This window comes from Pleurodeles waltl, chromosome 8 (genome assembly GCF_031143425.1).
Source record: "Pleurodeles waltl isolate 20211129_DDA chromosome 8, aPleWal1.hap1.20221129, whole genome shotgun sequence".
NCBI classification, from domain to species: domain Eukaryota; kingdom Metazoa; phylum Chordata; class Amphibia; order Caudata; family Salamandridae; genus Pleurodeles; species Pleurodeles waltl.
The window spans coordinates 595,480,985-595,498,142 of NC_090447.1; the positions used below are offsets into that span (position 1 = coordinate 595,480,985).

Genomic DNA, 17,158 nt, shown 5'->3' on the forward strand with positions numbered 1-17,158 from the left:
TGTGTTGGGCCCCGCAGTTTGTTATCTTGGGAATACTGGTGAAAATGGACCTTCCAAGAAAACAACTACTCTTTTGCATGCTGGAGTTGCCTTAGTGAAGACAGACATAGCGAAAGGTGGGGGATAACATTTTAATGGAGGTGGAAAAGGTGGTGTATGAGAAGTTTAGGTAACTGTGCAGAGGCTAGATCCCCTACCAAGGACTAAATTGAGAAAGGGGGGTAACCACAGAGTCCTGCCAGTAGGGGTCTGATCTTCAGCTGGATAGAGTAGACTATGAGAGAGGAAACACAATGGCCATCCACACAGTGATAAATGAGGCAACAGTCCTAGATGTATCCGGGACATTGATGAACACTGAGTACGGGCCACTAGATTACCATAAGCCACAGAGGAAAATTATTTTTGTAACTCATTGCATAAGTGCTCGATTGATGGTGGATAGTTGTATGTTGTTAAAAAGTAAAGCAATAAACACATTTTTTTGTTTAAAAAATATCCTGACTCAGGCCCTATCCGGTAAGAAATATCACATTTCAAGGGCTTCTGCGATGAACTCTCTTATTACACCACATTTTATAGAGTTGTGGCCAGACTAGTAACAAGTTAACTTTCCAAAGCATTAAAAATATTTAAGAAAATATGCAGGTAACTTTTGGGTCATGTTTGTGTATGTCATCTTTTTGCCAGTGACATTTTATGTTTTAAAAAATATTGGAGTATGCCGTGCAAGACGATGCCGAAACTCAGAATAAGATCAACATTTCTGCTACTCACCTTGTCTATCGCACAGAAGTATATCATTTAGTGCATGATCATTACGGATCTTGGTGCTTGTGGGGCTTTGAGATCATGGTGCCATTGGCTGCAGGTAATCATGCTATGACTGGCTATGCCACATATCTTTGGTCTTAGTGATCTGTGACACTGTTGTCCTCAAGGATATTCTAAGCTTTTGGCTTCAGGGAAACCGGTGCTCTTGTCCCAGCTTTGAAGGCCCTTGCTTGAAAGTCTTTCGGCTTATCAGCTCCTGCTGCCAGACCTTTTTGCCACTTGCATGAGTTACTTCTAATGGAACGTAATCTGTTATTTAAGCAACACATAGGAGAAAGCCTTCTATAAGGTGTGAACTTTTTACTACAACTCAAGTGCAGTGGTAAACTTTCTTTCCCTTCTGGTCTCCAGAGACTGCACACATTTCAGTTTTACAATGGGTGAATGGGGGTTTGTGTGGTATCACACATTAATGATCATGGGCACATTGCAGTTGATGGGATTGTGGTATGTCATAAAATTGGTGCACCGTTCTCATACATCATAATTGTAATACCCATTCCTGCCAATCATCTACTCTTTGGGATTTGTGATAAATCTGCTAAACCAACTGTGCAACACTTCGTACACTACACGTTATTTGTTGAAGTCTGATTTTTGTTTAAAGCTTACTATTTTTCGTTTAGGTCCGAAGTAAAAAAGACGAAAGTGAAAAAGAAGACTAACAACCCACAATTTGAAGAAGTGTTTTATTTCGAGGTGGGTATTTCATGCCTGTGGTTGGCTGGGCCCGGGCCCTGCTGGAAGCATCACCAGCTGACTCCATCGGAGAATGTGCGCTGTTAAGTGCAAAGCTACAGGGGTGAGACATAGGGATGCCCTGGCGAGCCAACTGAAGATGGGCACTTGAACGATGAAAGAAGCCTGGGTTCATGCCGCAGGTGGTGTCTTTGAGTGTTTGATCGCTGAGGCCAGTCAAACTAAAAACTGGAGGGTCAGAAAACTGTTTCCTAGGTTGTGGTTAAATGGCTTTTACCTTTGATTCTTCGATGACGGCGGCGTGATTGAAGTCAACACAAATGCCTTCATTCTGACTTCAGAAGAATGACTGTATGGTAATTTTGCCCCATGACAATCCGTAAATCTACCTTGTGGATTACCAAGCGATGGAATTGCTTCCAGTTCTCACTTTGAGAGGTAATGTTGAGGGATGGCACTAGAATTTGAATTGTCCCATAGTTTTCCACACACTTTCCGAACTACTTACCACATCTAAATGTCACTAGGTATTACCAGGCAAAAAGTGCATATGAAAAATCACAGGTGGCAAACAGGCACAAACAGCTTTTGTGCCGATCCCAGTATTTTTGACCCGCTTCTGATCAGGGCAAAAGTGTGAAACACAAGTCATTTACTGCCTCTGTGTGTGATATGTTTATATTATGAACGTGGGGGTTCTCATGGAATGCACTTGTGAATTTTCTGGGTTAAAGTATACTTTTTGTGATTCCATTATGTTGTTGATCCCGCTCAGCCAGCAAATAAAGGTCAGGCTTGCCTCCTAAGCCATTGGCTGTATTGGATGATTTCAATGTTTGCAGTGAACCTCAATGGTCTGCCATCTTGAAGAATTAACATCCATTTCTCATCAGTGCAAGGGATGGAAGTATATTGTTGCATTCCAAAGGGCTTGTTCTTTATCAGATGTAAAAGCAACTTTAGAAAACAGTGGTTCTCAACTATAGCAGTGTCTTACATAATGGAGATATAGAAAACATGCTTAGATGCCAGCCCACACATAAAAGTCCTAATGCCAACTGAACTAGTAGTATGATCAGTGGGCGGTACTCAGAGTCATTACCCTGTTCCCAGATATCCTTTCTTCATTCCACCTTTTCTGCTACTTGAAATCAAAATGTTGCTTGTTTGCTACAAGACCTCCAGACTCGCTGTCAAGCTGGGTGAATCTACTCCTGCTGATTTTCTATGCCACAATTTTTCCTTCCACCAGAACAATATTTATCTGCACGTGGAAGTGATATTTTAATTGGTATATTGTGTACAATCACGTTTTGCCACTTTTTATGTTTTTCAGAAGGTTTTTCCTGTTTGCCTTTTTCTCCAGTATTTAAGGATTGATCATTGTGCAAGCTACAGTTCTTTGTGGAAAGTGGATGAGTAAAAGCCTCCATATGCTTGCCACCACCACTCGCGGTGTCTTCCTCCCCTCACATCCTCTGTGTGGTGTTTGCTTGTCTGGCTCTTTGATTGCTGAACGGTTATCTCTGTGGTAACATGGATCTAGTGAGCAAAGAACTTCAAGTTTTTGTCGCTTAACAAAAATAATAAGATAAGTCACGAGCAACATCACAACCAGGAAATATGATAGTCATTTTGAGGGTATTATGACAAACCTTATGTTGTTAATCGGTGCGGAAGTGTCGTTATTCCATTTGGTATTTTTGGATCTTTTTCTGCCTGTTCTTGGGCAGTTGACTTGGAGCTCTTTCAGCCTTGAATAAAAGTCCATTGGTCCGTTTGGCTCCTGACAGCTTTCTGTCTTATTTGCATTTTAGACTTACCAAACTGAAGGCCTGGTGATACCGCAGCCCTGGCACTGGTACTTTGCTGTCTTCCCTATTCTTTTGATAGCAAATTAATAAGATGGAAATGGATGTGCAGTACAGGCACTGACTGATAGACTTTGAAGTCAAAGTGTAGCATGTTCTCCAAGTACTCAGTCATACATCTAGAAAACCACTTGATTGGAAGCACCTCAAAAAGGCAGTCACAAAGTGTAAAGAAATGGCTCCCTGTTGCAGTTACCCCCCACTTTTTGCCTGATACTGATGCTGACTTGACTGAGAAGTGTGCTGGGACCCTGCTAACCAGGCCCCAGCACCAGTGTTCTTTCACCTAAAATGTACCATTGATCCCACAATTGGCACACCCTGGCATCCAGATAAGTCCCTTGTAACTGGTACCTCTGGTACCAAGGGCCCTGATGCCAGGGAAGGTCTCTAAGGGCTGCAGCATGTATTATGCCACCCTAGAGACCCCTCACTCAGCACAGACCCACTGCTTACCAGCTTGTGTGTGCTAGTGAGAACAAAATGAGTAAGTCGACATGGCACTCCCCTCAGGGTGCCATGCCAGCCTCTCACTGCCTATGCAGTATAGGTAAGACACCCCTCTAGCAGGCCTTACAGCCCTAAGGCAGGGTGCACTATACCATAGGTGAGGGTACCAGTGCATGAGCACTGTGCCCCTACAGTGTCTAAGCAAAACCTTAGACATTGTAAGTGCAGGGTAGCCATAAGAGTATATGGTCTGGGAGTCTGTTTTACACGAACTCCACAGCACCATAATGGCTACACTGAAAACTGAGAAGTTTGGTATCAAACTTCTCAGCACAATAAATGCACACTGATGCCAGTGTACATTTTATTGCAAAATACACCCCAGAGGGCACCTTAGAGGTGCCCCCTGAAACTTAACCGACTATCTGTGTAGGCTGACTAGTTCCAGCAGCCTGCCACACTAGAGACATGTTGCTGGCCCCATGGGGAGAGTGCCTTTGTCACTCTGAGGCCAGTAACAAAGCCTGCACTGGGTGGAGATGCTAACACCTCCCCCAGGCAGGAACTGTAACACCTGGCGGTGAGCCTCAAAGGCTCACTCCTTTGTCACAGCCCAGCAGGGCACTCCAGCTTAGTGGAGTTGCCCGCCCCCTCCGGCCACAGCCCCCACTTTTGGCGGCAAGGCTGGAGGGAACAAAGAAAATAACAAGGAGGAGTCACTGGCCAGTCAGGACAGCCCCTAAGGTGTCCTGAGCTGAGGTGACTCTAACTTTTAGAAATCCTCCATCTTGCAGATGGAGGATTCCCCCAATAGGATTAGGGATGTGACCCCCTCCCCTTGGGAGGAGGCACAAAGAGGGTGTACTCACCCTCAGGGCTAGTAGCCATTGGCTACTAACCCCCCAGACCTAAACACGCCCTTAAATTTAGTATTTAAGGGCTCTCCCTGAACCCTAGAAATTTAGATTCCTGCAACAACAAGAAGAAGGACTGCCTAGCTGAAAACCCCTGCAGAGGAAGACCAGAAGACAACAACTGCCTTGGCTCCAGAAACTCACCGGCCTGTCTCCTGCCTTCCAAAGAACTCTGCTCCAGCGACGCCTTCCAAAGGGACCAGCGACCTCTGAATCCTCTGAGGACTGCCCTGCTTCGACGACGACAAGAAACTCCCGAGGACAGCGGACCTGCTCCAAAAAGACTGCAACTTTGTTTCAAGAAGCAGCTTTAAAGAACTCTGCAACTCCCCGCAAGAAGCGTGAGACTTGCAACACTGCACCCGGCGACCCCGACTCGGCTGGTGGAGAACCAACTCCTCAGGGAGGACCCCCGGACTACTCTACGACTGTGAGTACCAAAACCTGTCCCCCCTGAGCCCCCACAGCGCCGCCTGCAGAGGGAATCCCGAGGCTTCCCCTGACCGCGACTCTCTGAAACCTAAGTCCCGACGCCTGGAAAAGACCCTGCACCCGCAGCCCCCAGGACCTGAAGGACCGGACTTTCACTGCAGAAGTGACCCCCAGGAGTCCCTCTCCCTTGCCCAAGTGGAGGTTTCCCCGAGGAAGCCCCCCCTTGCCTGCCTGCAGCGCTGAAGAGATCCCTTGAGCTCTCATTGACTTCCATTGCGAACCCGACGCTTGTTCTAACACTGCACCCAGCCGCCCCCGCGCCGCTGAGGGTGAAAATTCTGTGTGGGCTTGTGTCCCCCCCGGTGCCCTACAAAACCCCCCTGGTCTGCCCTCCGAAGACGCGGGTACTTACCTGCAAGCAGACCGGAACCGGGGCACCCCCTTCTCTCCATTGGAGCCTATGCGTTTTGGGCACCACTTTGAACTCTGCACCTGACCGGCCCTGAGCTGCTGGTGTGGTAACTTTGGGGTTGCTCTGAACCCCCAACGGTGGGCTACCTTGGACCAAGAACTGAACCCTGTAAGTGTCTTACTTACCTGGTATAACTAACAAAAACTTACCTCCCCCAGGAACTGTGAAAATTGCACTGTGTCCACTTTTGAAATAGCTATTTGTGAATAACTTGAAAAGTATACATGCAATTGAAATGATTCAAAGTTCCTAATGTACTTACCTGCAATACCTTTCAAACAAGATATTACATGTTAAATTTGAACCTGTGGTTCTTAAAATAAACTAAGAAAAGATATTTTTCTATAACAAAACCTATTGGCTGGATTTGTCTCTGAGTGTGTGTACCTCATTTATTGTCTATGTGTATGTACAACAAATGCTTAACACTACTCCTTGGATAAGCCTACTGCTCGACCACACTACCACAAAATAGAACATTAGTATTATCTCTTTTTGCCACTATCTTACCTCTAAGGGGAACCCTTGGACTCTGTGCATGCTATTCCTTACTTTGAAATAGCACATACAGAGCCAACTTCCTACATTGGTGGATCAGCGGTGGGGTACAAGACTTTGCATTTGCTGGACTACTCAGCCAATACCTGATCACACGACAAATTCCAAAATTGTCATTAGAAATTGATTTTTGCAATTTGAAAAGTTTTCTAAATTCTTAAAAGACCTGCTAGGGCCTTGTGTTAGATCCTGTTTAGCATTTCTTTTAGAGTTTAAAAGTTTGTAAAAGTTTGAATTAGATTCTAGAACTAGTTTTAGTTTCTTAAAAAGTATTCCAACTTTTAGAAGCATAATGTCTAGTACAGATGTGAATGTGGTGGAACTCGACACCACACCTTACCTCCATCTTAAGATGAGGGAGCTAAGGTCACTCTGTAAAATAAAGAAAATAACAATGGGCCCCAGACCTTCCAAACTACAGCTCCAGGAGCTGTTGGCAGAGTTTGCAAAGGCCAACCCCTCTGAGGATGGCAACACAGAGGATGAAGATAGTGACTTGGAGGAAAATTCCCCCCTACCAGTCCTATTTAGGGAGAGCAGGGCCTCTCAAGCCCTGACTCCACAAATAATAGTCAGAGATGCTGGTTCCCTCACAGGAGGGACCAACAACTCTGAAATCACTGAGGATAACTCCAGTGAAGAGGACATCCAGTTAGCCAGGATGGCCAAAAGATTGGCTTTGGAAAGACAGATCCTAGCCATAGAAAGGGAAAGAAAAGAGATGGGCCTAGGACCCATCAATGGTGGCAGCAACATAAATAGGGTCAGAGATTCTCCTGACATGTTGAAAATCCCCAAAGGGATTGTAACAAAATATGAAGATGGTGATGACATCACCAAATGGTTCACAGCTTTTGAGAGGGCTTGTGTAACCAGAAAAGTGAACAAATCTCACTGGGGTGCTCTCCTTTGGGAAATGTTCACAGGAAAGTGTAGGGATAGACTCCTCACACTCTCTAAAAAAGATGCAGAATCTTATGACCTCATGAAGGGTACCCTGATTGAGGGCTTTGGATTCTCCACTGAGGAGTATAGGATTAGATTCAGGGGGGCTCAAAAATCCTCGAGCCAGACCTGGGTTGATTATGTTGACTACTCAGTGAAAACACTGGATGGTTGGGTAACTGGAAATGAAGTGTATGACTATGTTGGGCTTTATAATTTGTTTATGAAAACACATTTTAAGTAACTGCTTCAATGAAAAGTTGCATCAGTATCTGGTAGACCTAGGTCCAATTTCTCCCCAAGAATTGGGAAAGAAGGCAGACCACTGGGTCAAGACTAGGGTAACCAAAACTTCCACTGGGGGTGACCAAAAGAAAGGGGTTACAAAGCCTCCCCAGGAGAAAGTGGGTGACACTAGAAACAAAGAAAGAGTCCCCTGTAGGCCCCCAAAAACCAGACCAGGTGGGTGGGCCCAGAGACACAACCCAAAACAAAGGTGGGTACCAGGGTAAGAGCTGGGATGCCACTAAGGCATGGTGCCATAACTGTAAACAGACAGGGCACCACACCAAGGACACTTCGTGTCCCAAAAACAAACCCCCTAGCAAAATCCCAGGGGTGACCAGTGTAGCCATTGGGGATGACTCCTCAGATGAGGAGGTCTTCATAGCCTTCAACTGGAAAAAGGGCCCAACAGGTGAGTTGGAGATTCCAGAGGGAAGTAGACACTTCCACCACCTACAGGTGAATGGAATCCCAGCCACTGCCCTGAGAGACACTTGTGCCAGTCACACTATTGTGCATGACAGGCTGGTGTTCTCAAACCAGTACATCCCAGGTGAGATGGCCAGAGTAAGAGTTAGCCCGGACAGGGTCACTAATAGGCCTGTGGCTTTTGTGCCCATAGAAGTGGGTGGAACTTTTAGCTGGAGAAGGGTGGTAGTCAGTACAGACCTCCCCCTTGATTGTCTCCTTGGAAATGACTACCCAGAGGTTAGTCAGAGCCTAAGAGAAGAACTGGTCCAGGGCCAGTCCTCTCCCAAGGATTCTCGAGTGCCTACCTCTGCAGTAAATGCAAGTAGGCCCCAGAAGAAAAAGAAAAGGAAACAGAGTAGGAAAGGTGGACAACCTTTACCCAAGGTTCCAGCAAGCCAAGGAGATTCTGCTCCAGTAGGGGAGAACTCCAAAAGTGGCTCTGATAAAGTCCAACCTGACCCACAAGAAGTCCTGACTAGTCAGGCAACTGTTAAGCCTGATTGGGTGGCTCCTCAGCTAACAGAAGAAAGAGTGGAAGAAGGGTGTTTACTACAAGATGTGGTAACCCCCCACTCTAATACAGCAGACAGGCACCCTGAACCCAAAGAAGCCTGTAACTTAGCCCCTTCCCTTGTAGGTGAAGAGCTAAAGGTGTGGTTCTGGGCACTGACAGCTGTCAGTGGCCTCTGCTGGGTGTTAGCCTTTATGGCTGCACTATCCTTGGCATGGTGGTCTGACCCCATGCCAAATAACAAGTTAGGCCCCCTGACCCTGTTGGTCATGGTGGGGTTACTCCAGCTCTGGGTAACCTCTTTGGGTAAGCTAGGGGTGACCCTGGCTAAGATAAGATTAGCAGAGGTGGATACCTCTAACCCCAAAATAGAGAGAATGGGTGAAGACATAAAAAGCACAGACAAGAGGCAGTTCAGACTAGGTCCTATTACTGTGGAAGTGGGTCAGTTCCCCAGAGGGAATGACCTGAACAGGAGGATGTAAGGCAGAGTAGGCCCTGCAACAAACCAGCCTATTTCCTCTACTCTTCCTCGCCTGACAGACTAGGAAGACTCTTCCAGCTTTGGCTGAGTCTCCTGGCCTGTGGGCTGGGGGGGGCTTGTGTAAAGAAATGGCTCCCTGTTGCAGTTACCCCCCACTTTTTGCCTGATACTGATGCTGACTTGACTGAGAAGTGTGCTGGGACCCTGCTAACCAGGCCCCAGCACCAGTGTTCTTTCACCTAAAATGTACCATTGATCCCACAATTGGCACACCCTGGCATCCAGATAAGTCCCTTGTAACTGGTACCTCTGGTACCAAGGGCCCTGATGCCAGGGAAGGTCTCTAAGGGCTGCAGCATGTATTATGCCACCCTAGAGACCCCTCACTCAGCACAGACCCACTGCTTACCAGCTTGTGTGTGCTAGTGAGAACAAAATGAGTAAGTCGACATGGCACTCCCCTCAGGGTGCCATGCCAGCCTCTCACTGCCTATGCAGTATAGGTAAGACACCCCTCTAGCAGGCCTTACAGCCCTAAGGCAGGGTGCACTATACCATAGGTGAGGGTACCAGTGCATGAGCACTGTGCCCCTACAGTGTCTAAGCAAAACCTTAGACATTGTAAGTGCAGGGTAGCCATAAGAGTATATGGTCTGGGAGTCTGTTTTACACGAACTCCACAGCACCATAATGGCTACACTGAAAACTGAGAAGTTTGGTATCAAACTTCTCAGCACAATAAATGCACACTGATGCCAGTGTACATTTTATTGCAAAATACACCCCAGAGGGCACCTTAGAGGTGCCCCCTGAAACTTAACCGACTATCTGTGTAGGCTGACTAGTTCCAGCAGCCTGCCACACTAGAGACATGTTGCTGGCCCCATGGGGAGAGTGCCTTTGTCACTCTGAGGCCAGTAACAAAGCCTGCACTGGGTGGAGATGCTAACACCTCCCCCAGGCAGGAACTGTAACACCTGGCGGTGAGCCTCAAAGGCTCACCCCTTTGTCACAGCCCAGCAGGGCACTCCAGCTTAGTGGAGTTGCCCGCCCCCTCCGGCAACAGCCCCCACTTTTGGCGGCAAGGCTGGAGGGAACAAAGAAAATAACAAGGAGGAGTCACTGGCCAGTCAGGACAGCCCCTAAGGTGTCCTGAGCTGAGGTGACTCTAACTTTTAGAAATCCTCCATCTTGCAGATGGAGGATTCCCCCAATAGGATTAGGGATGTGACCCCCTCCCCTTGGGAGGAGGCACAAAGAGGGTGTACTCACCCTCAGGGCTAGTAGCCATTGGCTACTAACCCCCCAGACCTAAACACGCCCTTAAATTTAGTATTTAAGGGCTCTCCCTGAACCCTAGAAATTTAGATTCCTGCAACAACAAGAAGAAGGACTGCCTAGCTGAAAACCCCTGCAGAGGAAGACCAGAAGACAACAACTGCCTTGGCTCCAGAAACTCACCGGCCTGTCTCCTGCCTTCCAAAGAACTCTGCTCCAGTGACGCCTTCCAAAGGGACCAGCGACCTCTGAATCCTCTGAGGACTGCCCTGCTTCGACGACGACAAGAAACTCCCGAGGACAGCGGACCTGCTCCAAAAAGACTGCAACTTTGTTTCAAGAAGCAGCTTTAAAGAACTCTGCAACTCCCCGCAAGAAGCGTGAGACTTGCAACACTGCACCCGGCGACCCCGACTCGGCTGGTGGAGAACCAACTCCTCAGGGAGGACCCCCGGACTACTCTACGACTGTGAGTACCAAAACCTGTCCCCCCTGAGCCCCCACAGCGCCGCCTGCAGAGGGAATCCCGAGGCTTCCCCTGACCGCGACTCTCTGAAACCTAAGTCCCGACGCCTGGAAAAGACCCTGCACCCGCAGCCCCCAGGACCTGAAGGACCGGACTTTCACTGCAGAAGTGACCCCCAGGAGTCCCTCTCCCTTGCCCAAGTGGAGGTTTCCCCGAGGAAGCCCCCCCTTGCCTGCCTGCAGCGCTGAAGAGATCCCTTGATCTCTCATTGACTTCCATTGCGAACCCGACGCTTGTTCTAACACTGCACCCAGCCGCCCCCGCGCCGCTGAGGGTGAAAATTCTGTGTGGGCTTGTGTCCCCCCCGGTGCCCTACAAAACCCCCCTGGTCTGCCCTCCGAAGACGCGGGTACTTACCTGCAAGCAGACCGGAACCGGGGCACCCCCTTCTCTCCATTGGAGCCTATGCGTTTTGGCCACCACTTTGAACTCTGCACCTGACCGGCCCTGAGCTGCTGGTGTGGTAACTTTGGGGTTGCTCTGAACCCCCAACGGTGGACTACCTTGGACCAAGAACTGAACCCTGTAAGTGTCTTACTTACCTGGTATAACTAACAAAAACTTACCTCCCCCAGGAACTGTGAAAATTGCACTGTGTCCACTTTTGAAATAGCTATTTGTGAATAACTTGAAAAGTATACATGCAATTGAAATGATTCAAAGTTCCTAATGTACTTACCTGCAATACCTTTCAAACAAGATATTACATGTTAAATTTGAACCTGTGGTTCTTAAAATAAACTAAGAAAATATATTTTTCTATAACAAAACCTATTGGCTGGATTTGTCTCTGAGTGTGTGTACCTCATTTATTGTCTATGTGTATGTACAACAAATGCTTAACACTTCTCCTTGGATAAGCCTACTGCTCGACCACACTACCACAAAATAGAGCATTAGTATTATCTCTTTTTGCCACTATCTTACCATCTAAGGGGAACCCTTGGACTCTGTGCATGCTATTCCTTACTTTGAAATAGCACATACAGAGCCAACTTCCTACACAAAGCAGGAACAATAGTCTAGAGGCATGAAGGGACTCTGAAATGTGAGCAATGGAAGTGTGGCTAGCACAGCTAGCAGTTCAGACGTGTGCACCCTAACAATGTCAGTGAAAGGTCCTGTAGCAGACAACATGCGTTTGCAATGACCCGTAGACATTAAAGAGTTAAGAAACAGGATACCAAGACCACTTGACATAACAAAACCAGAGATCTAGAATTTAATGAAATGAACTTGGACCATTATGTAAACAAACAATAGCACCGACCATTGAAACAGTAGGTAGGGCTGTAGGTCTGACTTGCATTGGAGTGCTGGCTAAAGCATCAAAAAACTTCTACATTGAAGAAAAAGAAAACAGAAACGATTAATTTCTATATACAATGCATCTATTACAAGGTAAAGAATTTAGAAGCTGATTTAGAGTTTGCTCCTTCTCTGTCACTGACACACTATTCTATTTCCGTTGCTGACATACTTTTCCAATGGCTCGCGGAGATATAGGTTTGGCTATTCAACTGTCTTCCCAGTGGTTCTTCCCATGTTTGAAGTTGGCCGCCGGACTGACAGAGAAGTCTAACCTGTATAGGTGGAGGAAACTCCATATGGGGAGAGTAAAGTACTCCTCCAAACTGACTGACTTACCTCTGCCCCCAAACCCTAAATCAGACCCTTAGTGTACTTTCGAGATGCACAGTATTCCCTCATGCATTACCAGGCAGGTTGAATGACACACAAAACAGCCAATGCCATGTAATAAGAGAGAAATAGTCCATAGGAGGGACCTAAGCCCAGTCTATGTGTATTCTGCTGTTAAACGAAACCTAACAAAGGGACACGTGTTAGCCCTGTGTCACGGTGACTGGATGAGCACAACATCACCCCATCTGCAGTCAGACAACATAAGAAACACTGGTGTACTGTATGTCAGCCATGTGTGTACCACAAAAGCTTCTACTGCCAGTGGGAAACGTTTCTAACTATGTCAAAAGATGACAAGTATCGTTAGGGGGCAATTTTTATGCCAGTTGTCACTTAAAACTGTTGAAATGCATTCACCTCTTCACATCCATGCACCTTGGCTACCAAATTACTCGTGTATCTAACTTCTTTCTTCAGCCTGTTTCTGTTTCCTAAGCAGTTTGATTTTTGTTACGGTCACATCAAAATAAATACAAATATGCCCTTGATGTATACATTTTCGCATTGAGTGCCTTTTATTTCATAATGCACTCTGGTTTTGTCCCTTGTGGGAATTACCTTTATTCAATGCTTTTACTATACTTTTAAAAAATAATTTTATTTTTTAAATTTGCCCCTGAGGGCTCATCTGGAGCCAGATAAAGGAGGATTTGTATTTTTTACGCTCTCATTAACGATGGTTCTCTGTGACCTTTTTTTGACCACATTGATATATATCTGAGCGTGCCCCAATCTACTTCCTCTCTATTTCGGTTGAGAAAGGAAAGTTGCTAAAAGACAGAGGCTGCTCCACGCCGGGCTAGGGAGCCCATCCCTCAGTGACCCCACCCTACGAGGTGGAGTTGCACTTTTGGTTAGAGTGAAGTTTCAGGCCTAACGTTTCCCATGTCACCTGCGCAGTTTGTGGTTGCAGTTTGGGTGGGGTGCGCCTCTCGCTCTGAGCTATTGAAAGAAACTGAAAACCTCAGCGTTTTCAGTTTTGCTATAACCAAAATATTGTTTAATTGAACCACATTTCGATACACACCAGTGTTCTGTTTTTTCTGCAGCTCACATACCGACTGATATTGTCAACGGACAGGGCACATTTTAGTGATGGGTTCACAAGGGCGCACTAGTTTATTTTATCAGCATTTGTATTACTCTTCCTGCCGTTGTTAGGGAAAGGCATCACTTAATCTGAGTATCCTTTTCCTACGGTTCTCAGATTTTCATTGATCAATTGTGAATGGTTGTTTGACTGTATTGTTATTAGAGATTTGTCGAGTGCATATTTAAGGACTTGCTCTTACAAGTTAATTTGAACATAAAGATCTTTGTAGTGCATGGGTGTGCCGAAGGATTTAATTGTTTGTGGTTGAGCGGAGTGTTATGTTATCCTTTGTTGGCTGGGCTTAATTACCTGAGCGTAGGTCCTCAGTCTTTTATTGTTTCCCTTGGAGGGAGCACACTGCTTTCATCACAGGGATCCTGACGCTGTGAGAACTTAACTGATGGATCTAAACTTTGCCATCGAAAAAAAGAATAAAGATCTAGAGATCAGTTCTTAAAGTTGTAAAGCCACGTTTTAGGAGCTTTCCTAAAATCCATACAACTGTCAATTGAGCCCAGTGTGCGAGGAAGAGAGTTCCATAACTGTGCCATCTGAACTGAGAAGGCATGTCCGCCAACCCGCGTGCTCCTAAATTTAGGAACAGTGAGAATGTTGGCACTACCAGACCACACAGGCGGTCAGGCGTGAACATTTTTTCGGGAAAAAAGATTCCCCTCCCTTTTGTGTAGCTTTGTGCACTATATATGAGGATTTGCAGGTGCAGGGAGTTTAGAGCGTCAGAAGATGAAAAGTAATAAGGACATGACAGTGCAAGATTGACAGCAGCCACTCAGATACATTAAAGCATTTTAAAGCAAAGCATTTGGATATGAGAGCTTTTCTACATGAGAGGTAAGTGAAAAGTCTATGTAAGTTAGATGTCTGCTGTAGAGAAGGGTCGGCTTTTTCCTGATGAAGGGAAAAAACAACGAGTTGGAATGCTTTTGTTAATTTTAGCAACTGGCAGTCACTCTGGCCGCATTCCAGACAATTGTTTTTCACCTAATAGACAACTTTAGTAGGAGATCTGCTATGTGCCGATTAGACTGAACTGTTCCTGTTGAAGCTTAACCAAGACTGGACTGCCGAGCCAGATAGGAAAACAAGCAATAGGGCGAAAGCGGTCTGGAGCACTGGATCAAATAGCTCCCTTAGTGAACCAGACTTTTTGCATACATAAACCATCGCTGACTGGTTTAATGATGAACTGTTTGCATTAAAAAAAGAAGCTTCATCGTCTTAAACACCTCTGTTGCAGAGCTAATGATCCAATCGGTAAAATAGACTATATGGCGGCTCTGTAAGTCTCCCACTGTAGTATCAGGAAATCACGTTGTAACTTCTACACTAACAAAACTGTCTGACCAGAACTCCTCCCGTGAAATAGTCACCATTGTTAAGTCACTCTCTTCGCTTCTCTAGTCTCAGCCTCTGCTTTTCCATCAGAGGAGGGCTGTAAAGCCTTAGCCCATGTCTTTTCTGAAAAGGTGGCAAACATTTATGCCTTCTTTCCTACAAATGCTAGAGATGCTCCTTGTTTAATCTGTTGATTCGACTCCTCTGATGACAGTGGTAGACTGCTGAACTTAAAGTCCATTTAACTGGAGGAGCTGATCTAGCTCTTTGCCTTGTGAAGTCCAGCTCCCCGCTTAATATAGCACCCCGTCTATTTTGGAGTGAGGCGGGGGTATTCCTATTTGTACTAGGTGATCTGCTTAACAACTCCCTGGCCTCGGGCCAGATACTTTGGTGATGGAGGCATGCTTTTGTGGTCCCACTCCTCAAAAAACCTCTGCTGGATCCCATTGTGCCCAAGAACTATTGTCCAGTTTCACTGCTTCCACTCTTCTCCAAGAACACAGAGAAGCATGTTAACAGGCAGGTCTCAAGCTTTATTGAGGCCCACGATTCGCTTCGTAGGATTCAGCCTGGCACCTGCTGATCTTTAATTCCTGGAGGGTACATAAAGGGTTAATAAAGGATTAGCGGTACCGTGGACCCATGTTGGCAAATGCATTATAGCAGTAACATAGGGCTTCAAAAGAGGATCTCTGCTTCTGCAGGAGCCAATGCAACTTGTCAAGTGCAGCCCACATAGATGCACGCTTTGGCAGGTTCAATAGGAGACGTGCAGCAGAGTTGTGCACTAGGAATCTCTTTATCTGAAACTGTCACCCTGCGATACAAAACATTACAGTATTCAAGCCTGGACATAATCAGGGCTTTAACTACTGTTCAAGCCCTGATTATGCCTGCCAAAGCGTGCATCTATTTGGGCTGCACTTGACAAGTTGCATTGGCTCCTGCAGAAGCAGAGATCCTCTTTTAAAGCCCTATGTTACTGCTATAAGGCATTTGCCAACATGGGTCCACGGAACCGCTAATCCTTTATTAACCCCTATGTACCCTCCAGGAATTTAAGATCAGCAGGTGCCATGATGGATGTGCTCTCAAAGTGAAGAAAGCTTGCAGGTTTTTCAGTTATTTAGCACCTAAACTTTGGAACGTTCTTTGCCGTCAGGCTCTGGTGGAAACTCTTCAGAAAAAGCCTATAACTTGATTCTTTTTTTTTTAGTTTTCGCTGACTCGTAGATAGCTGATGCATTGCGTAGCTTGTGGGTGCTTGTAACTAGCACTGGGTCACTTCATTTGAAGAAGCTATGTGCTTTATTAACTGCATTATTATTTATTATAATTGTGTTCTCGTCTGGAGGAGACCTGTCCCGGCAGTTCAGGCTGGACTCTTTCCCGTGGAGCAGAACAAAAACCGATTTGCATGTGGTGGGTTTCTGGGTAGAGAGGCCTAGAGGGTGGAAAACAGTGGTCTGGAATGTGGCCCAGAACAATCGCCAATGGCTGAGATTAATGTAAGCATTCCTGCCATCACTGTGTTGTTTGTTGCACTTGTCCTGCTGAGGGCATACCCCTCACATGTTAAAATAACTTAGTTATTGGATGTGGATCACCTTTTATATGTAGCATAGCTCGACGGTTAAACCAATATAGTGTGATGTGATATGTTTAAGTTGACTATTCAAATGCTTCTAAGGCATATGTTAGTGTGGTGAGAAAGGAGTGCTCTTGTGTTGTTAACTAGACTGTGTTGGTACTGTTCTGCATGCATGTTGGTGTCAGAGTATTGATCTAATATATTTTGGTTGAAAATGGTATATTATGTGTAATTGGAAATGTGTTTTTTTTTTGCTAGTTGGTTGGTAATCGATGGTAGCAAATTATGGTGCATCTGAGGTGTATTCGATGCATGTTGTGTGGTCTTTCTTTTAAGTACTGAATGAGTGATTGTGTGGTGTCTTCACTTTGGATGATGCTTGAAGCATAGTAATAGATGATCAAGTCATACATTCTAGGGGGTTGGTTGACTGATCTGCAAAGCAAGAGCAGAAGAGGTAAGTTGAAGCTTGAGGGAGTTAGAATGATTGAGAGAGGAATGGAATCAGTGTGTGTGTTTGCATGAGTGTTTCATGATGGAATCTCAGTTGGCAGGGGATAAAAAGCAATGGTAGTCATTTAGAGGGATACTAGGCCCAGGGGAATCCTTGGGGATTAGGAGGGTGTCACCTCTTTACCCTCTGGTGCCAGCCAGCTCTTAGCCTTTTCAATACTCATAGTT

The 17,158-nt window shown here is 46.0% G+C and overlaps 1 protein-coding gene across 7 annotated transcripts in view; it reads left to right on the forward strand.

The window, feature by feature from the left end:
- Positions 1 to 17,158, forward strand: part of RASA3 (RAS p21 protein activator 3) — an 821,322-nt gene that overhangs the window by 502,040 nt on the left and 302,124 nt on the right. For all 7 annotated transcript variants that reach the window (XM_069204628.1, XM_069204627.1, XM_069204630.1 and 4 more), the window contains one exon: positions 1,461 to 1,533. In XM_069204628.1, coding sequence (XP_069060729.1) covers positions 1,461 to 1,533 — 73 coding nt within the window. The remainder of the gene's footprint in view (positions 1 to 1,460; positions 1,534 to 17,158) is intronic.